The 23,545-nt window shown below is 36.6% G+C and overlaps 1 protein-coding gene across 1 annotated transcript in view; it reads left to right on the top strand.

Moving 5' to 3' along the window:
- Window positions 1-21,853, top strand: part of fbxo41 (F-box protein 41) — a 209,134-nt gene extending 187,281 nt beyond the window's left edge. Inside the window, exons 11-13 of the mRNA XM_028801555.2 lie at window positions 8,580-8,738; window positions 15,763-15,878; window positions 20,333-21,853. Of these exons, the coding sequence (XP_028657388.1) occupies window positions 8,580-8,738; window positions 15,763-15,878; window positions 20,333-20,395 (338 nt within the window). The 3' untranslated portion in view covers window positions 20,396-21,853. The remainder of the gene's footprint in view (window positions 1-8,579; window positions 8,739-15,762; window positions 15,879-20,332) is intronic.
- The last annotated feature ends 1,692 nt before the right edge of the window (window positions 21,854-23,545 follow it).

Here is a 23,545-nt window from a genome sequence, read left to right as displayed (position 1 = left end):
TTTTGAAGAATCAGCATTCCAAGCTTACAGATGGCTTAACGTCTATGACAGAGCTGATTGTGTGGCGATTGGGTATTTGGAGAAAGAAAAGTAAGTACAGGAATTAAGGGTTAGTACGTTTGAAAGAGACAGTACTGCTACAATAAAGTATTTCATCAAAGGTCATGCACGGCGCAGCAAGCATCTTGTGTGAGACATGAACAATCACTGCGCCACTGTGTTCCCAAGTTTAATAACATTCTTTAACTCCTATCATCATGAAAATGATATCACGTATACATCTCAGTATTTTAATTATACAGAAAGATGTAATATCATGAATGTAATGGATTCTGTGTCCAGTCGGAGGAAGAGAAAGCCCGGAAGCATGTAGTGATTCACACACATAGAGCTCATAGAAGATCAAATACAAAACAAAGCATTTAAGTGCTACTTTAGTTACGATGGGATTTGAGAAACTAGTAAATTAAATAATTTTAAGATGAAGTTTATGATGTTCTACTTTAATGACAAAATAAACTATGTAATTAAAGTGGAAATTTTGAGATTAAAGTTTACATTTTGTTCTTTTTCCCCACTGTGTGCCTATTTTTTTTTCCTCTATACCCTAATAAGCTTTCATATGACACTCAGACGGTGGGCTACTACTCGTCTTTTCACGGTGACTTTGATATATGACAACTTCTTTTTTATTTTGGGCACTGTGCGACTTTGTGAACTTGAGCTTTCAAGTTTCTCCGACACTCTATGTCACTTGATTAACTTCCTTTTGTTGTTTATACCACTGTTTAAACCAACAAATAGTACGTTTTTCCCTGCCTCCACTTGATATTCGCTGAAATTCTTCTATTTTCCCCTGTGCTTTCACAGAAGGCTGAGCTTAAGGGCTATTTATATTGATTTGCATATTCAAAGAGGCGTAATTCTGGGAGGAGATGGGGCAAGGCAGCAGGTGCGTGCTTGTGCGCTACTTTTCACGCAATCTGGGATTTATGTAGTGGAAGAACTTGGAAGTTGGCGAATGCACAGATTTATGCATCTGGATTTTTTGTGCATATGAACATTTCTGCTTTTGTCCGTACACCATATTATAGTGTGAATTCTACGCACGGCATTATACAGGTGCTGGTCATAAAATTAGAATATCATGACAAAGTTGATTTATTTCAGTAATTCCATTCAAAAAGTGAAACTTGTATATTAGATTCATTCATTACACACAGACTGATGTATTTCAAATGTTTATTTCTTTTAATGTTGATGATTATAACTGACAACTAATGAAAGTCCCAAATTCAGTATCTCGGAAAATTAGAATATTGTGAAAAGGTTCAATATTGAAGACACCTGGTGCCACACTAATCAGCGAATTAACTCAAAACACCTGCAAAAGCCTTTAAATGGTCTCTCAGTCTAGTTCTGTAGGCTACACAATCATGGGGAAGACTGCTGACTTGACAGTTGTCCAAAAGACGACTATTAACACCTTGCACAAGGAGAGCAAGACACAAAAGGTCATTGCTAAAGAGGCTGGCTATTCACAGAGCTCTGTGTCCAAGCACATTAATAGAGAGGCGAAGGGAAGGACAAGATGTGGTAGAAAAAAGTGTACAAGCAATAGGGATAACCGCACCCTGGAGAGGATTGTGAAACAAAACCCATTCAAAAATGTGGGGGAGATTCACAAAGAGTGGACTGCAGCTGGAGTCAGTGCTTCAAGAACCACCACGCACAGACGTATGCAAGACATGGGTTTCAGCTGTCGCATTCCTTGTGTCAAGCCACTTTTGAACAAGAGACAGCGTCAGAAGCGTCTCGCCTGGGCTAAAGACAAAAAGGACTGGACTGCTGCTTTCTGATGAAAGTAAATTTTGCATTTCCTTTGGAAATCAAGGTCCCAGAGTCTGGAGGAAGAGAGGAGAGGCACAGAATCGACGTTGCGTGAGGGTCCAGTGTAAAGTTTCCACAGTCAGTGATGGCTTGGGGTGCCATGTCATCTGCTTGTGTTGGTCCATTGTGTTTTCTGAGGTCCAAGGTCAATGCAGCCATCTACCAGGAAGTTTTAGATCACTTCATGCTTCCTACTGCTGACGAACTTTATGGAGATGCAGATTTCATTTTCCAACAGGACCTGGCACCTGCACACAGTGCCAAAGCTACCAGTACCTGGTTTAAGGACCATGGTATCCCTGTTCTTGATTGGCCAGCAAACTCGTCTGACCTTAACCCCATAGAAAATCTATGGGGTATTGTGAAGAGGAAGATGCAATACGCCAGACCCAACAATTCAGAAGAGCTGAAGGCCACTATCAGAGCAACATGGGCTCTCATAACACCTGAGCAGTGCGACAGACTGATCGACTCCATGTCACGCCGCATTGCTGCAGTAATCCAGGCCAAAGGAGCCCCAACTAAATATTGAGTGCTGTACATGCTCATACTTTTCATGTTCATACCTTTCAGTTGGCCAACATTTCTAAAAATCCTTTTTTTGAATTGGTCTTAATTGATATTCTAATTTTCCGAGATACTGAATTTGGGACTTTCATTAGTTGTCAGTTATAATCATCAACATTAAAAGAAATAAACATTTGAAATACATCAGTCTGTGTGTAATGAATGAATCTAATATACAAGTTTCACTTTTTGAATGGAATTACTGAAATAAATTAACTTTGTCATGATATTCTAATTTTATGACCAGCACCTGTATATGAGGCCCCAGGACTGGTTGCTTACCCAGCCTTCCAGAGCTGCAGGACTAACCGCTGCATCACAGTGCCACCCCACACTTCACCATATGAACCAGTTTTTAGTTTTGAAACCTTTTATAATTAAACAATATCAACCCAGAAGGAAATTGAATCTACATGGGACGTTCAAAACGTTTCCGCACTTTTATATTTTCGTTTGAAATGGTGAAGGTGGGAGGAGTAATATTTGGGCATTAAAAAGTTGGTAAGATGCTGGAAAAAATTGCGTTACAAATGAAGGTGACTATGTAGAAAAGTAATGTAATTTGTTTTTGAAATTCTTAATATATAGAGTTAAAAAAAAGTCCAGAAACGTTTTGAACATCCCTCGTAAATATATAAAATTCTAGGGTTTCTGTCTGTCACATGATTTCTCGCAGAGCACTAGGGCAAGGACCTTGATCTTGGTCTTCACTAAAAGTTTATGATGTGCTAATAAAGCAAACATAGTGTTAGCTGCAACCTCCACGAAATTATTTGGTTTCATGTTTTTCTTACGGAAAACTGCTTGAAAGAGTGGCGGGGCAGAAAGAAAAATAACAGCAGCAATATCCGCTGAGAGTGAAGCAAATTGCAGAAGCCGATTACATGATAGGAAGAAAAAAAATGAGAGCTGTGGATGCCATTGACCCTCAAGCACACCTTGTGCAGCAACATACAAACTTGCAAACAACTGGGGCTAGAACCTCGATCTTGGAGCTTGAAACAGCCTTGGAAAAAATAAAGGACTGACAAAGTGACGTGGCAGAAGGAAACATGAGTCTGTCTCCAACTGCAAAGAATATCTGCAATTTATACTTACCTTGGGATGGTGCTCACTATAGAAAATTGCTATGTTAATAAAGGGCAGTTGGTTAAAAAAAAAAAAAAAAAAAAGGAAAACATTTACAAGATTCTATACAATGTAAAGTACATCGTAAGATAAGCGGTACTTGAGCTTTTTGCATTAAACTTTACACGGCTCAAAGGGACAGAGTTTTTGTATACACAGTACATCTCATGTCTGTTGAAGTTTCTTTTTCATGTTGAATTAGACTTTTTGTCCCGCTTAGAAAAGTGTAATCATAGTTTACACATTTATCTCAGTGATAATACACAGAAGGATCACAATTTGGATTGATTGAGTCTACCTGGGATGGTACCTCACGGCATTTGGATTTTAATGCAAATCCTGGAATAAACAGCAGGATGTAATAACCTTGAACCAGTTGTTCCTTATCATTCAGTTTACAGTAAGATCCTGCATTTTTCCTTCAATGGATCTTGACTGTCCTGTGACTCCTAATAAAACATGAGGATTAATATACAGATGAGTGTCTCATTATAAATAAGCATGTTTAATAAGAATGAGAACTCTGTGGGAATGAAACACACCATAAAATGAATGAACCACATAGCAAAGTATTGATACAATTAAAGCTGTCTTTTTATCTCTTTTCTGCTTTTCTAAGTTATACTACATTGCATGAATTGCACATGTTTCAGACAAGAAGTGCTATCTATTATTTATATTTGTATGTCTAATGAGATTTTCAGATATTAGTAATATTCTTAAAATCCACTTTTTAGGATGTATGTTATAATGAAATTTAAATAAGACAGCTGTGCTGTGTGTTGATAAGCACATGAAAGAACAAGTAAGCAATCCACGACATGATAATTACTCTCTAAACATTATAAATCTATTACTGTGTATTTTTTTACATATTTATTTAAGGTGTTCTACAAGTTTTAGGTAATGCTACAGTTAATTTGTTTACATTCATGTTCTTTTGTTGTTTTAAACAACAGGGTCCCAGAAAGAATCAAAGGAAAGGAATTTGTCAGAAAGACAAACACTTCTCTGGCAAAACAGAATAAGCAGCATAGAAACTGACATCTTGCAGCATTAAGAAGTGTCACTCACAACATTTTCACTGGTGCATTGAAAAGTGACTTTCTTAACTATTGTGCAGTTAACATAATAATAGTGGAGTAAGGGAACCTGAAGCAAGCAGTTTCTTTCTTTCTTTCTTTCTTTCTTTCTTTCTTTCTTTCTTTCTTTCTTTCTTTCTTTCTTTCTTTCTTTCTTTCTTTCTTTCTTTCTTTCTTTCTTTCTTTCACAGATTATAATGTACCTTATCTATCTATCTATCTATCTATCTATCTATCTATCTATCTATCTATCTATCTATCTATCTATCTATCTATCTATCTATCTATCTATATTTTCGCCAACACCAACTCACGTTTCTCAGTGGCATTTCATGGCGACATCTGTTTTATCTGTGAAGAATTAGCTACTAAATATTAGGGACTAACTGTGAACATCTTACCATATGGAATATTTGCTGTTATGATTTGACAGATTTTTGGTTGAGCTGCCTCAACAATTTTAAGCTTTGACAATTCATAAACATAAACCTGTTGGGCCTGAGAAAGCACACATCTGAACTCTACAGTAATTTGTATTAGTCTAACATATAGATTACTTTGAAATTTTTGCTTTCTGTTAGCATAACATTCTAAACCTTTTTATGTATATGGGTGGCATAGTGATATAGTGGTTAGTGCCAATGCCTCACTATTCCAACATTCTGGATTTGAATCCTGCACCATCTTTATCCATAGATTTTCTCTCCTGAATCCCCAAAAGCATTCAAGTTAGAGTTAATGGGCGACTCTAAACTAACTCCAGCGTGAGGTGTGTAAATGTGACCCGAAAGGGACTGTTGTCCTGTCCATTGTGGCCAGGATAATCATAGGCTTCAGACCCCTGATTCGGAATATGATTAAGAAAGGTTTCAGGATATTTTTATGTATGTATATTTATGTAAATATGTACATTACACAAGGGGCTACTTGGTTACCCAATGCAGCAAATCAAGCATTTTCAATATAAGTCTAAGTTCTTTTGCCATTTTCCTTTGTCTTCGAGGTGTTAGGATTTCAATTGAACCAGAAATACTGCTCTGTTAATTTTGTTTCAGATGATGGGACATGCGGATCTTCTTTTCAGGTACTTCACTCAGCATTGAACAGTCTGATTTTGCTTTCACTATACAGTATACAGTACAGCTCTTTCAAAAATAAGCTGTGAGTCTCTAGTGCCATCTTCAGCATAGCATTTGAATTGCAACCATCCTAGGGGTTGAACGATTTTACATCCCTAATTTAACAATAAATATTTATTTGCCGCTGTTTATTTTTAAACTATAGAAGCAATGTGAATGAAGCATTTAATTCCCCTCTTACACATCTGTTGTAGCTGTGCGCTGATGCTTTTACACCTCCAGTTAAAGATGATTTTTATGCATCAGTTTTTAATCGTTTTCAAAAAAAAAAAAAAACATTTTGAAATCTGTAGCTAAAGGAGTCTACATTTAACTTTATCATTTTCTTATAAATTCTATTTATAATAGCATTGTGAAAAAGTGATTATGTTGACAGTGGTGTTAACATTATGGTCTCTCTATAAAAGACTCAGAGAACTTAATAACATTTTACAAATTGTGTACTTCATGTCTTGAACTTAATGTTAAAGATTGTAGATTGTCGGGGAGTACATTCAGATGACCCCAACCTTCAATGAAATCTCCAGGTGGCCAAAGGTATACAGAAATTGGGTTTTATTGTAAACAAACAACAACAGACAGGGATAACTGTTAGGGAACTACTCTAAATAACAAACAGTCGAGAGTCGCTGTAATAAATTAATCCAAACACGGATGTCTTTTATTATGGCAAGTTTGATGGAGCCTCATCATGTAATCAGATCAGCACAACAAGACTGAGGAATTTACCAAAGTAACACTCTTAAGTAAGATAGGCTCGTTTGCATAACATGGTCAAGGTATATTAGTTATACCAATCTGCATACAGATAAATGGTATTATATTCTGACACACCTATATCTTAATAATATCTAAAGCTTACAAAACAGTCTTTGACACACATTTATATCTAAAGAGGAACATTGCTTTTATACATTTTTTGAGAACAAAATATAAAGTATTGATTTCTATAATCTCATTGTTCCTTTGGGAACTGTTCATGACACAATAGGTGCAGAATATTTTAGGTACACAGGACAGGTTCGCTCAGAACACTCACAAATTAACACAGAAATAACAAAACAACCAAGGACACATATTTGGGTTTTACTGCTACAACACCACAAAGTATAATAATAAGAGGCTGATGCACATGGTGTCTCCTGCATAACACATAACTAGTCCACCTACTCACACATAATCTGCCCAATACTCCAAACTCACATTGCTTCAGATAACACATCAGACAACCTCTCCACAATCTGGCATTTTTCTCCTGCCAGTTTCACCTTTGCCAGGCACTCACCTCTTGACTCTAAGGTCAACCAGCATACTGTATGCTTTTAAGGCTGAGCCAGCAAGTAAATCAGCATCTGAAATATGATCTAAAGCCCTTGGGGCCGTACTCCCACAGCTCCATCCAAGTGGCAATAGGTGTTTATGAGTGGTTCACCAGGTGGTACTTTTGTTAGATTTTTCAGTCAACACTGAATTTTCACTTTCTAGGGTTCATGTGCACTTCCTGTAGCAACTCGGGCTTTCATCTCATAGCCCAGTGACTTGCTATAAAACATAACTTGGCCCATGTCACTGGGTAAGAATGATTCTTAGGTTCAGGAAACCCAAGCCAATCTGGGCAACATTAAGCACAAGACAGGATCCAATCCTGGCACATCGGCCTATCTCATAAACCTAGAATATATAAAACAAATTAATTAACCATTATTTCCTTCAAATCTGATTTATGGTACTTGGTAGGTAATTTTTGTCAAGTGAACTATTTCCTATTCTTTGCTTCATTTTGTATTATGACACTTTTCTTTTATGGATAAATGGTTAACAATGGCTTTCTCACATGGTACCACAGTTTAAATAAATCAATGAGAAGCTATACAGATTTATAGATTACAAGGCCAGAATCTACAAGGCAGCCATGCTAATCACAATGTGTACCTTAACCTAATATATCTCATACAAATTGAAATAAAACGCTGAGGTTTGTCATGCTGCATTTCCACTACCAATTGTGAAATAAAATTCTGCAATGATTAGGTGTTAAATGATTTGTGCAATGATCTATTTCAGCTCAGAAGACATTCTTATTTAAATTGTCTTTTCTGTTGGGAGTCTGCTGCTCTTTATTAAAAATGACCTTTTAAACATTTATAGGATTCAGGCATAAACATTTTTCACTCAATTGTTACCAATGTTTAGGTGCTAATTAGATAAAACTGGGGTATTCAATTATTTTTTGCTTTCCAAAAGTCTTGCAAGTCAGGTTAATTGGTCATTCTGTACTGGCCTTATGTGGCTGCATGTACAGGAGGGTCCTGCGATCGACTGATGTTCTCTCCAAAGTTGCTACCTGCCTTGTTCCCAGTGCTGCTCCAGCCCCCTACAATATGGAAACTGGATTAGATGGGCTTGAGAATGTTACATTATGACTTCCAATAGAATTCTAAATTATATTTAACTCATGTATGGGGTTATACTGTATATTATACCTCACATAATCCTTGCAGTTAGGATTGTTTCTAGTCATTTTTATGCCTGTTTTAGGGTTGAAGTACTGAAACACCACCATCTCTATGTGGGTAGGGATCCTTTTTAGGCTGCATGGTCCCAAGCAGTTACTTAGCTTGCTTATGCCAGGAAACAGCCCTGCTCAGGGTTCAAGAACATCGGCAAACGCTCACCTACCTGAAATGATCATCAATTTTATTAAACCAGATTTGCAACTTGGGTAGTTTTCATTTTTCTGAGACTTCAATCTTTTTATTTCTTCCTCTCTCAGCTCGAAATTGCATGCGTCTGCAAGTGTTGGAATTGGACCACGTAAGTGAGGTAAACCAAGAAGTGGCTGCAGAGGTTTGTCGGGAAGGACTGAAAGGCCTTGAGATGCTGGTTCTCACCTCTACCCCTGTAACACCTAAAGCTCTTCTTCATTTCAATAGTGAGTACTGTTCTAAAGTGAAACAAATGACTCTCATATTGTTCACAATGAGCACCATCTTCAGACAGTTTATAAAAACCATGAGGTAACCTTGTAAAATTGGTAATCAAATTTGTATTCAACTCATCAAATATACACCGCAAGTAAAATGGAAAAATAAAGCAGCCATAAGAATGGGCAAGCAGCTGCACCAACAGGTAGAAACTAAAGAAGACTAATGGAAGAAAATAAAAGGAGTAAAAGATTCCCACATCACACACCATTCACTAGCCATCCACCTCACAAGGAGTGATATAAGAACAGTGTGACTTTTTGATCTATCCCACAAAGAGTTCAAGAAGGAGGATTTGCTAAATATTGTGTAGATTTTCAGAATAGGTTCAGTGCCAACTTGACTAGAATAGTATCTAAGAAAAAAGCCTCCACTATATGGAAATGTAAGGAATACCAGATAGATCTAGAGGAGAAAGATACAGGATGAGAGAGGATAACGATAAACTTGATCAATGAGAATCACGGTCAAAGGATATTTCCAAATTATGTAGAGCAAATTTTATTGAGCAGAAATGTATTATGGGCAGTGATGAGATCTATAGAACATAAAAAATAAGGGGAGACCATTTAGTCCATCAAGCTTGTTTGTTTAGTTAATAGCTAAACATTTCCCAATACCTCATCCAGATACTACTTACAAATCTATCTACTAACTCATAGCCAGAAGAATCAGGGAAAAACTAATTAAGGAACATTTGAGTTTTTCTTTGAATTATCCATTACCTTTGATAACTAAGAAGTGTACAATGCTATCTTTGACCTGATATCACACGCTGCACACTTCATATTAACCTTACCTAGAAAAAGCTTGGGTAACTAGACCAAACAAAATGCACAAAATGGCAGCCCTCATTATACTGTACAAACAAAATGGCACTGCAGAAGAATATATTTCATTTTTAACAAAAATTACTAACAATGTTACTAAATAAAATTAAATGTAACGACCGAATTTGGTTTGTTTCCCAAACCACCAAAGCAATGCCTTGGCAATTTTCAATAAAAAATTAAGGTGTGAGTATAGAAGATGAAAAACAAAAGATGTCAGATAAAGGATTGTATGGGAGTTTTCAAATTTACACTCAGTATAACAGCAGCAAGCCAACATATAAAGCAAAAAAGAGTTTGAATGTGAAGAGAAGGGATTGACCAAATCAAAAAGAAGATGGGAGGAAAGAGGATATATAGGAAAATATTATAACATTAGGAAATACCTGAACATTCTCCAAATATAGCACAATGGACTGGATGCACTGTACTCAATCATGCAGATCCCTTCTATACAACATCAGATGGATCAACATCGACATGTGCACAACTTCATCCTGGCTTCTGTACTAGGTAGTTTTCATCTCAGCATTACATTTTCCTTGGTGTACTCCGAATAATCCATTTGTAATGTCACACCTCTCCTTTCAGTATTCCATCTTTTGTTGTGAATATGTGGAACATAATTGCATTTCTAGATGGATTTTGTAAGAGCACAAGCTTTAACAGGTTATGGAAAACACAAAAGGGATCTCACAAGGTAATAGGCAAAAGCTGGCTGGAGTGTGAAGATCAAAAAACTAACTAAACCAGTCATCGAAACCAAAATACTAAACAAAAGTTTCAGTTGAAAATTCAGCATTAGGAGAACAAGTTGCAGCATGCTGTTATTTTATATTGGTGCAGTGTGATTTCCACCTTAAGTAACTCGCAACAGGCAGAGCAACAATAAAAAAGTTGTCTGCAGCAATCACACAGAATAAGTGCTTGTGAAAAGTAACTTTTCCTAACTGATGTCTAGATGGCATCACCATCAAAACACAAAAAAAGTAATAAAACAATGCTGAAAAAGGTCAAAAATCTTCCAAATAGTATATGTACAACAGACGTCAGGATATGTACAGGATCTGTACAACAGGCGCCATAACAAGTGTTCATCACTTTTTACTCATGTGGCACTTCTGACCACTGGTACTTTATCAGTCCCCTTAAATCATAACACTGAGGCTTGCTTAATGATTGACATAAGATACTGACCATATACCTCTAGACCACCATGAAGCCCCATTCCATTTTCAAAACTTTATAGTCTGTCTGCATGGCCAATGTGAAATTTTCAGGATTGAAGGCCTACTATTTTTGACCTTACGACAGTGATGAAATCAGATCCTAGTCTAAAGAAAGAGCTTGCAGACAAAGCCCTTCAGATTTGTAGGAAAACACAAAAGCCTACCTCTGTTACAAGGCACTTAACATCTGTTATTGCGCTAAGCTGTTTTGCTTGGCTGCTTGCATGCTTAACAGTGCTCATCTTTTATTATTTATCTTTTTAACTGATCTTCCTTGTAATTCTTACAAGGTTTGACTGTTACAGTATTTATTGATAATATTGTAATTCGATTCATGATGCTGATTAATTTGTTTGTTAGGCACTTTTGACAAGAGCATCTTCTAAATAAATAAGTACATGTAGACACATAATGACATTTACAATTAAGCATATGCCTTTATCCACACCTTCTTACAAATCATAATTTATTTTTTTAAATATTTTTACATTCTGCACGGTGGCAGGTAATTTGTTATATTGTGAGTGAATGGCAAACATGTGGGGTTCGGTCCATTGTCATGACTATTAAACCACATTGCGTTCAGCAGTAGGGTGGGTACATTAGAAAAGACATGGCTGCAGACATTACATTGTAAATGTTAATGTTACGTTTTTTCATTGCAGGATACTGATGTCATCAAGTGTTGCCATTGTATAACTCCTTGAAATGATACTGTCTGTTGCTTGGGATCATGTTTTACATACAGTTTAATTTAAGGGCACGCTACATACTCAGTAATTAGTTAGACTTTTGTTTTTCACATGAGAAAATTAGTTTCACAGTGTCCTTTCCATGTTTTTTTACTTTTAATGTTTTGTTTATTTCTTACTCCAAAACTGAATTGCAGTTTCGATTTGTCAGTGATCTGGTAAATAAACTGCTTAGCACTAACTACTCACTATCTGCCCTTTGTAAAATATCTCTGTCTGACTCATAAAACAAATTTCATCCTTTTCGATCTTTTTTAATCATGAAAGAACCACACTGGACACAACAAACACGGCTTGGGGAGAGTGAGAAGGGTATTGTTTGAAATCCCAGGTATCTTATATGTTCACAAAAGTGTGCATTGATGGTAGTTATTCTGGTGTGTTGAAATTGATCGTTTTTAAATTACTAGAAAAAAATTAATTTTGAACACATTTGTAGCAGAAAGAAATTAAAAACACCTGCAATAATCTTATGAAGGCAAGATGACAGCACAAGAAAATATTTTAATGTATGGAAAAGTTTTTTCACATACTGTAAATAAGTCTGGAGTTTATTTAAGATTGGATTGCTAAAGTTGAGAGTTGTGTCAAGTTAAACTCCATTGCTGCGGATGGAGGATTTTGGAAAAAGCAGGTACAAGATTTAGTTCACAGGAATTAACCTCCTGAAGAACCCACAAGACACAGCTTGATTTTCTGGAGCTGAGCTGAATTTAGCAGACATGCACTGAGGTCATTGAGACCAGCAGAAAACTTACTCTGTGGTAGGGCTGCAACTAATGATTATTTTGGTAGTCGACTAATCGTTCAATTTCTTTTTCGATTAGTTGATTAGTCACGATTATTTCATGCCTGACTATTTTGATGCTTGCGACCTGTGGTTGCACATCCTGTTCTGGGCTCCATTGCATGTCTTGCCTCATCTGCTCACATCTGTCCACCTGTGAATGTCACCCTGATGTCTCTGCATTAACACGATTAAAATTAATAATAATCAAATTAAAATAACAACAAGTGAAACATATGAATTTGAAAATAATCAGATGTTTTATATCAGTGTGACCATCACAATAAAAAAGAAATACACTGTGGAGATTGGCTCGGACACAGACAGGCAGACACGTTCATGTCACCCAACACACGTTTATTATACATAATATTTACAGTTAATATTGCACAATCCAGTGCCAAAGCACCAATCACCCCTTCAAAGTCCTGGCCACAACACAATGCCTTTTCTCTTCCTGGTCCGCCTCCACTCCTCTCCAACACGCTTTGTCTTCTTCCTCCCGACTCTCGCTTCTGACTGGAGGGAGGCGGCCCCTTTTATGTGCCCTGGATGGGCTCCAGGTGCATCCTCAGGACTTCTGTAGCCACACCCCTGTGTGGCGGAAGCTCCCAAGGAGAAGCCGGAAGTCCACCGGGTGCCCTCAAGTCTCTTCCCCCCAGCACTTCCCGGTGTGGCGGAAGTACTGAGGGACAATGTTCCCAAGGCATCGGGGTGCCCCCTGGCGGTGACCACGGGCCCCTACAGGGTTGAGCTTCTAAGCTCCGTACCCGTGGTCCCCAAAGCCACCAGGGAGGACGCCCCCTCATGTCCTGGAGGCACAAGCCCTCCTCCACTCCTCCTAGGCGTCCCAGCCGGGCATGGACACCCGCCGGGCACCACAACACTAAACAATACAAACTAAAGAGCACATAGTCTTTAAACAAAAAAAGTGCATTTAACTTAACCAAAAATTGCCACTGGTGTGTCTTAAAGTCCAAAAGTTTAAATAAAGCTTCAATTCAAATAAAATAAAACAATAATGTACAGTTTAAGGTTCAGTTCATATACTGTATTCCTGATTGCAGTGCAGGAACGTGAGCATTTCGACATGCTCTGTTGTGAAGCTGGCTCTCTTCTTTGAGACAATGTTCCCAACTGCTGAGAAGAGACGTTCAGAGGGAGTAGAGGTAGCAGGAATACACAAGAATGATTTTGCAGACAGAGAAAGATGTTTTAATCATCACACTCTGAACAAAAAGTATTGTAGTTTATCACATGATGTTTTTTTTTATTTTGGCATAATATAGTACAACGGACTAAAATATGTAACAAGCTAATTACAGATATACTCCAAAACACAAGTTACCTAACGTTATGAACTCAAATATTATACGAATAAAGAACAAGAAAAAACTAGGATGGCTCAGCTACTCCTATTCACTCATTTACTATAGCTCCAAACATGTTAGCAGACATAACTGAAATTATATTCACTTAACCCTTAAACAGCCAGAACCGGCTATAGTCGCTTCCCAATGCAATTTGGACGCACGCTGAAGCCAAGTATATTTGGCGATGTATATTCATTGAATGCTGCAACCGGCTATAGTCGTGCCTCAGTGCAATTTGCCAGCATGCAGGGGCCGAGTATATTCGGCGACATACATTCATTGAAACCCACAACCAGCTATATTTGCTTCACAGAGCAATTTGCCAGCACGCCGGAGCTGATCAGTCAGTGCCGTATATTCGTTGAGCAGCCAGCTCACGACCACAGCCGGCGCCGGCAGAACTGCAGCACTACTGTCTCTGGGATTCAGCTGCTACACTTGACGAGCCTGCAATCATCAGCGCTTACCTCTGTGTGTTTGCGTGAAGCCAGTTCAAGCACAGTTGAGTCAGTGATTTACTGAATGTCATCAATGGCTTCAGTTGCACCTTGAACATATAATAATAGATTATTGCAGTAGTTTTTTTTTATATATAGTTTTTGCAGTTCATTTGCAGTGTGTAAAATGACCAGTGTTGGTATTAATAAAGTATCTATCTATCTATCTATCTATCTATCTATCTATCTATCTATCTATCTATCTATCTATCTATCTATCTATCTATCTAAAAAGTATTTGGCGTCCATGGGTCAATTAACCCCCAAGTATGTGTTGGTTTAAGGGTTAACTATCATTGTCGAAACCTTGATATACACATTATAGTACAAACATCAACGTTAACACGTGACACTAACTTTACTCGATAAAACTTACCTCTCAAGAGACGATAGCATCACAGCTCCAGGATGCTTGTGTTTCAGATGCTCATGCATCGTGGTGGTGCTGCCGTGAAAAGAAAACTCCACTTTGCATAATCTGCATTCAACTTTTTTTTCTTCTTCAGTGAAGTGCTCCCACAGTTCAGAAAGTTTCTGTCTCAATTTTTTTCCATCTCCTTCCCCCTCCTCTATCTGACTCGCCATTGCAACCACGTTTATTTTCCCCTACATTCTTCTTATCCTCAGATGTTCTTCTTTGTTGGTAGGACTGTGTGAAGTCCTGATAAACGATACTGCCCCCAGATGTTCATGTAGTGCATTGCAGTTACAAAAACCAATGTGGTTCTTTGTGACTGGAGCCTCTATTGAAGGTTCTGTTTATGACGCGTCGACAATAAAAAATCCGCATCGACGATTTTTTGTTGTTGACATTGTCGAAAACATCAACTATTTGATGCAGCCCTACTCAGTGGGCATTCAAAAGTATTTCACATCTAAAGCCACACACAAATACTGTATAAAAATGCTTAATATAAGGTGTATAATATTAAACATAAGAATAGCATAACATTTCAATTAGTTCTCCATTACCAAAAACGACTTCTGCAGTTATGATACAGTACATACAACTGTAGAATGATATAAAAGTATATGGGTCTAACCCCCAAAGGACAACACGAACAACAGAGAGTGGAAGAAATGGATTTGGAGAGCAACCAGCTAACCTGAGTAAGCCGGTGATGATGACGATAATGACGAAGTTTTCATGTATACAAAAATAGCTTATGTATCATATATATTATTGTTAATCAGTAAGAAAGATCACTGATTTTTGATGGTTTAATGGTGGGTGACATTCAGGTAAGTTCTAAACAAGCCAGTCAGCATTTTGAACCATGCAGGAGCGGTGTAATCCCACTCTTCAGAAGTTCTAAAAAAATCAGATTGGTCTATGTGAATGCATTTTTAGCATTGGGATCAGGGTGATAGGCTTTGATTTCTGTATCCAATGTAAGGTCAATGCATTTAAATAATGAGTTAATTGTGAATAGCAGGTCAATTTTTTTATGAAATACAGTATAACTGTATTTAACAGTCATCTGTTACATTTTTTGCCTCATAGGTGTTTGTCGTAACTTGAAATCAATTGTTGTACAGATTGGGATTGTGGATTATTTTGAAGATCCAAATAGCCCAGAAGCCAAGAAACTTTTTGAAGAAATGGTTAACAAACTCCAGGTAATCAAATTGGAACAACTGATATTTTTGCACAATATAATGTATATATATTTTTTTTCTTCAGTTACAGTGTACAGAACCCTAACATAACATACATACATATAATAAAAGAACATAAAGAGCAGAAAAAGGGTGGATTTTACAAATGGAGTCATGAGACAGAAATAAACTGCAAAAAATGAAATCTTAGCAAGGGAAAAGTATTTACATCATGACATTTAAACTTGTTTTCCTTATTATAAGAATTAGGGACTTATCAAAAATGTATAGTTATGATTATTTAGCTTACTTTAAGAAATCTTGTCAAGTAAATTTTGCTTGCCCCTTTGGCAGATTATTTTTTCTAAATGAAAGTAAAACAACTCCCATTTAAATTTTTTTTGTCCAGTTGTTGCATATACATTATTTTGCAGTGTGGATTTTGAACGTCATAGAATAATGGGAACTCTTCATACAGGGTGGGTGAGTGAGTGAAGTCAGGTCAGGATAATTACAACTTCTTGTGTTCCTTTTAATGAAGTCCCCATAAGCTCAGCAGTATGGTCATGCTCTCAACAGCATATAATAATGAGGGTTGTGCTAAAAGTGATTAGCATATTAATTTTATGGCTCTTTAAAGATATGATTATGGAATTTTAATGTCTTTATTTTTTTCTGTACACAATCTCCATCCATATTGATGTATTTTTATCACCACTTTGGAAGTTTAAAGATCCCCTTGTTGTAGATATCCGTATCATGCATGGATAAAAACCAACACACTTCTAAGCACTAACCTAATTTTTCTGCCACATGTTGATTCTTTCTGAGAAGTTTGTTCATTCACAAGAAATTCAGTTATCACACATCACATAAATATTTCCTTGTCAGTCATTTATTTAATAGGGAACTAGGAACATGTAAATAAGGCAAATCATATCATTTTTCATTCAAAAGAGGAAAGATAGATGGGATTTCAAGTTACGATATAATGCATATACCTCTATCAGGAGAACAACAATATGCTGAATTGTATTGTATTGTTGGATAAGAGGCGCTCAATGTGAAACGAGTGGTGAATCAAACAAAACATTGTAGAGAATGCAGAAAACAAAGCATTGCTAATAAAGTAAAGTGTTGCTTGAATTATGTGAGGAACATTTAATCAAGTAGGCTCACTGTGAGTGCAGACCCTCCCTCTTCAAAAAAACCACTATGGACCTAATAAAGGAGAAAAACATGTTATGAGATGCAGGGACAGCAATGGCCAAACCCAGCAGCAAACAAGAACTTGAAATTCTCTTGATATCTGTAAGGTCCTTTTAAGTTATTACAGTAATGACTATCAAGTGGTGATCAAAAATTTACAGTATCCTGAATATTGCAAATGAGTGTAGCATACTTTGGTAACAATACCACAAAATATCCTCTCATCTTTGCAGAGTCTAGATTTGCAATTTGTTTGAACTATGCTACAAATTTCAGTGTGAATGTAACTGCTGCATTGTACAAAAAGGTTAAAGCTAAATAAAAATGAATTGTCAAAAGCAGTAGCTACTGTATCTGTTGCTCTAGCCACAGGCTGTTGGATTTCTAGGGATACAGAGGATACCCAACTACAATGACACACTTCAGCAAATAGAAAAATAAAGTGCCCTGTGCTTCAGACATTGAGAGTCAAACCAGTGAAAACCTGGCCGCGACCTAACAGCTAACCCTAACAACCTGTCTTTGTCTTTTTGGTTGAATTATTAAGCAATAATTTTGTTGTGTGCCACATATAGTGTCATGAACTTGGGTTTCTTAATCACAATACGTTCCAAAAAGGACTCAAAAATGTCCACTAGAATGGGAAACCATCAAATCCCAGCTCATCACAAAAGGGCAAAAGTGGGATCTTTATAATTAACACACCTATAAAAGGTTCTGAAAACAGCGAAGCTCCAAAGAGCACCAAAGATACAGGCAGGGATGCCTACAAAGGCAAACAAGTCCCAATACACAAATTTAGAATATGAAGTCAAAAACAGAACAAAGGTCAAAAATCCAGCAATTTCGCAAAAGCACAGAACAATCCCAAAAAAATGTCACCCACACCAGTGCATTCAATGAACCGCAAAGGACTGTGGGTTTTCCTCAGGGCTTATGGCAGTTCCTTGTGGTGATGGGAAGTGGCCCCCCTCTTGTTAGACAACCCACAAAACACACAGCACAAAGGAAAAGATACTTCCACATAAAGAAAATAAATGATTGACAATGTTAAAATAAAATGCGAACAAAATAGTCATAAAAGAGACATTTGATCCCCAGCCGAGGGGTGGAGGGGACCCGGCCTGAAACATAATATATACTCTCCTGAAACCAGTCTGAATGGGTCAAGCAAAACTGTATCGTTTCATTCCAAGGCCTTAAATACATGATTACACTTTTATAATGTAATGTTTGATAATTGATAAATTTAAAATGAAAATGTATGATACATTGTTTGGATACTGGCTCCTACTGAATCATGACAGCACTGTATTGTATCAAAAAGAACTGTGAATTTTGGGATGGAGTCATTACAACACAGCTGACTACTACTGCTACTCCTTGTCCTCCTCTTCCCTAATTTCTAGACAACAGATGACAAGACAGAGAAACAAGGCAAGCAGGAATGGCAGGTTTAGAAAAAAAAAAACAAATGGATGTGACCCCATAAACTGGATGGTTCAGCAGCTGTCACAGATGATACTGATCGATACATTGCTGCCTCACGGCATGGCTCTTCTTTGTGACTGTGTTCTTCCTCTGTTTCTCTGCTGCTGCTTCTTCCTGCTTCTCCTTCCTCCAGCTGCTTTAAGCTTGTGAAGGCCACTGTGAACACCCCTAGCCCCTCTGAGTTCAGTGTCATTTCGATAGACTATATCAGTACACGTTTACAAATGAATAGTATCCAACAGTTCAAGTGTCTTGCTTTTTATGCATTTGGAAAGTCAATAAAATGAACTGTAAGAGCCAATCTTAGAAAGCAATAGAATATTCTATTACGAAAGGAATAACATATTTCAATAACAGAACATCAGTTTCTTATAGCTACATAGAATATGGTATAGCCTTGTACCCCATGTAAGATAGAACTTTCTTAGCTATCTCTATAGACCAGAGTGTTAATTAAGACAGTTAGGAAATAGTCTTACTGCTAGCATGGAGTGTTAGATATGTCTTCAAATAGGAAATGGCATGCAGTTTTCTGACTGCGCTTAACATACCTAAAGTACGAATGTATGACCAAACAGAGAAGGAAGGAAGATGTATACACCTTAAACCGAACTTGTCTTTTCTTTAATATCAATTTCTCTTTATTTATGTGTGAACTGTTTTGATTTCAAATTTTACTAAAACTTTTAACAGAAGATATTTGGTCATTGGAAATATTTGAACACGAGTCACACTATTGCCAGAAGCAAACTAAAAGCTGCAGGACTTTGGTAATTTGGGACAAACGCAGCTACGTGAGCATTTTACCATTTCATGTTTTGACCTTTCTTAAAGTTTAATACTTCTTTACTGTTCTTTCACAGCAGAAAATGTCATTTTTACTAGTTTAACTTCTCTGCTATTTCAAGGGGTTAAACCAAGCTGCTTTTATGGAGGTCAAAGGTTCACATAAAAAAATAAAAAAAAAGTTAGAACTTTAAGTTTAACATTCTTGCCTACTAATTGTGCTCAAAAACTATTTCAAAATCTAAAACTTTGGAAAAATCTGTTTCATCTCAAATGTTGAGTCCGATTTATTAACTGTAATGTTTCACATTTAGGTTTCCTGTCATCAATTCACATTTCACTCCCAAGCAAAGTAATAAATGACTATGTTAGTTACATTAGGCACTTGTTCCACCATACAGATAAATGAATACTAACATAGGAGTAAAGGCGGAGGATTTATTTGTAAAAGAAACATCACATGGCAGCTGTATAGAATTACAAGAGATACATTGGGATATGTAGCTTTCCTTTATGATGAAACTTTGACTTGAAATACATTTAACAATTTTACTGACTATGTCACATTACTAAGCAATCTGTATGCATACAAATGTGAGGTCTCCTGTAGTAATATGTCAATTTCTTTCTGCTCTTTCTGGGTGTTATCTTTTTCACTTTGTGCTGCACCGACCATCTTCCTCATTCCGTTCTTATTTATTTCTGAAATACTGTAAATAATTAAATGTGTCCTGCAATGACTAATGTTTATACTCTATGCCAGTAGCTGTTTACTAAAAACAAAGGGGCATCAACTCACCTTGTCATGTAATAAAGCTATCTTTACATAATGGATATTCCTTCAGATGCTGTAACAGACCAGTTCAAGAACAAAATCAATCAAGATTTTAATCCTGGAAGTGAAGTACCAACAATTGTTAACAACAGTATTAAAATACTATGGCTATAATTCCGACTTTTGTAACATTGTCCTTCATTTTATTCAACAGGCACTAAGAAAAAGACCTGGATTTTCAAAGATTCTTCACATTAAGGCAGATGGAATATGCTAACCCAGAGTTTTCCGACCTGATAAAGCATACTTTACCTCAAACACAGACAGATCCTGAATGAAGTCTTTACACTTTAGAAAAGGATGGAAAACAAGAGAAAAGTGATGGAAAGTGTTTTTGAAGCAGTCGTAAAAAATTTGATACACAAGCAAGACAGAAAAATGATATTCTTTAATCCTTTGCTTCAGGATATGCTATTGCTCATTACTCAGAAAAATCAACAATACCAATGTGCATCAAATAGTTTAGGATATTAAGAAAACAGGGATTTCATTTTAAAAGAACAACTTTAAAAACTGTCCAGTGAACCTATTGTTTTCTTTGCTGTCCTTTGGCAGAAGGGAGATATATTACTTAGTTAGTGCATAAAACTTGAAATGTTACCACCTTGCTGAAATAAGAGCTATCACCCCATCCCAGATGAGGTACGGTGAATATTTTTCAATTAGCACAGAGCTAGCCAGTGAATATGTATTCCCCTCTCTAGGACAATTTTGTATATGAAGCACAGAGCACATGTTATATTTAGGGAAAAAAAAGGGAGAAACAGAATGTGCATTAGACCTACGCTACTCGGTCGTTTATATTAGGAAAGAAAAACAAGGCAACTATAGTCCTAAATCATCGCGCTTCTTCGTGGCTTTCTTTAAGTTTGTACTCAATTTATTTGGATCTTAAAACTGAACAGTTACACTGAAGAGCTTTTGCAGAGCTGCCTGTGCACCAACACTTAAAAAATAAATACCATACATGAGAAGACTTGCAAAATGGTTTTCTGCAAAAAAGAGATGGCATCCCACAGTTGAAACCAGAGCCTGGAGAAGGACAGAACCCTTTGGTTATTCTGATCGTGAAATGAGCAGAGCATCTTGTCCTTTTTACTGACAATAACATACTTCGGGATAACACTTTCTATCACATTTATCCCTTCACACTTTTTAATTTAAATAATGGCAAAGTCTTACAGATTAATACTGAAAAGATTGGTTTTTTTTTGTTTTTTCCATTGTACCAGAGGCTAACTTCTAGCTTATGGCTTCCCTGCAACGTGGCAGATCCTTTTCACAATTTAACCCATGCAGTGTATGAATGGGTTTTCATTGAGAAATCAATCATTTTTCTACATATCAAAATGCAGAAGATCCAAGTCACAACAGTAATGCATTACAGGTGGGGCTAGACCATGTATATCACGTCACACATTCCATGCTATTCTGCCTTCAGATCTTGCATCCTCAGACTCTTGGCTGATAGGAGCCCACAGAGCTGAAGAGGACACCATGAATCATATCACTCACTGATTTAATGGACTGCTTTCATACTATCACAAGGTGCTAGATAAAATGGAATGACTCCAGGTCATAAATTGAAATGTTTAATACCTTAATGGAAACACAAACCAAAAGTGAAATGTGTACAAGTGCACATAGGAAAAATAAATGATTTGATCAAGTTACTGTATTAAATAAATAAGGTATTTTGTGGCCTTGTGGGCCTGACCAGGAAACGGGGTAGGAGAACTGAGTGAGCCTAGTCGTAAAAACAACAAGGGGTAAAGCTTGAGCAGAGCAGAAAGAGTCGGACGGTAGCAGCACCCCACTTTTTAATTTATTTATTCTTGTTTTGACAATCCATTTAATGGCAATGTGCTGAGTTATACAGAAGCAGTTTCTGTAAGTGGTGCTTTAAAAAATAAATAAATAAAAACCAGCACAATCTCGTATAAAATGTTTCCCAAAAAGAAAGATGGGTACCAGTTGCCTGTTCACTAACAGGATTCTAAAAGAAAAAAAAGTATCCTGCTTAGCACATGGCCAAGTAAAATAAACCGTGTATACCAATAACGTCAAATTAGTCTGAAAGCATACTATTAAATTAACAAAGAATAAAATGTATATTAAATATTTATATTAAATGCAGTATTACAGAAGTCATATAAAGAGTATTTAATAGAAGGATTGAAATTATTTATTTCTATAATAAGAGAGACATCTATACCATTTGTGTATTTCTATGTTGTATAGCCATCTTTCATTATATTGCCTATTAAACTCGTTGTTAGTTGACAGAGTTAAAAAAAAAAAAGATAAAATTTAAATGCTTGCTTATTTTAATATAATTGCTGTTATTTTATTAGCCTATTTATTTGTCTATCAATCTATTTATTTTTCTGCTAATTATGTTTAAGATTTGCTAGCTTCTATAATGGAAATTCTCCTTTTGTGCAGCATATTAAATGCTATATTGTGTATATGCCAGTGGGTAATAATTTCTCAGTGTTTATTATATACAGTATCAATATTTGTTATTAAGAAAGCACTTTAGAAATGTTGCTAGACTTGTGGTTGTGAATGCAAAAAAAAAAAGTGAAACAAAATCAACAAAGAAACAAAAAAATATATTGTGCTTTTTGGCTGTATCTTGTGATACCTGCATATTCATGGTTGTGTCTATTGTGCCAAGACTTGTTACACCAGCTCTTCTGTGCAGTCATTCCTCTACTGTATCATTAAGTACTAACATTGTTACCTTTGTGGCAGACCTCCTTATAGATACGATCAACTGCCTTAAAGAGCTCATGTCCTAGAACAGGAGAGATGCAACACTATGAAACCAATTCAGTTTGCTCATTGAAAGGCACAACACATTACACAGCTAGGACATGCTACAGTCTAGTCCAGAAAGTGTAGACACCATGCAAGACATTTTTCGTATCCCCAATGCTTCCCTGCTTTGCCTCTAAATAAAAGATTGAGCCAAATAGAGTGAGTGTACCCTGTAAAAGATTGGCACAGATCAGCCTATGCCTATGATTGTTGAGCTCCTACACGAAATTGACATACTGTATAGAAAACTTTACTTGAAATAGTCAAACATGATATATTGAGCAATGATTTAAAGCAGTGGTTCTCAATTTCGGGCCTGGGAACCCGCTGCAGGTTTCTGTGCCAACCAACTTCTGTTTTTAATTGGACTAATGAAGAGATCTGTCATTACCCAGTTTCTGTGTTTTGAAGTCAATGTAAAAATTACAAAACTAGGTTTGGTAATTTTTTTTTTATTAAAATGTACTAGGCAGTTATATGTAGCTTTTACTTTTTAAACAATGTTTTCCTCCTAATGTGCATTGCTCTTTTCCAGGTTTTTTGG

Source organism: Erpetoichthys calabaricus, chromosome 5 (assembly GCF_900747795.2).
Source record: "Erpetoichthys calabaricus chromosome 5, fErpCal1.3, whole genome shotgun sequence".
NCBI lineage: Eukaryota > Metazoa > Chordata > Cladistia > Polypteriformes > Polypteridae > Erpetoichthys > Erpetoichthys calabaricus.
Note: the sequence above shows the minus strand (reverse complement) of the source record. Positions and strands in the feature narration are given on the sequence as shown.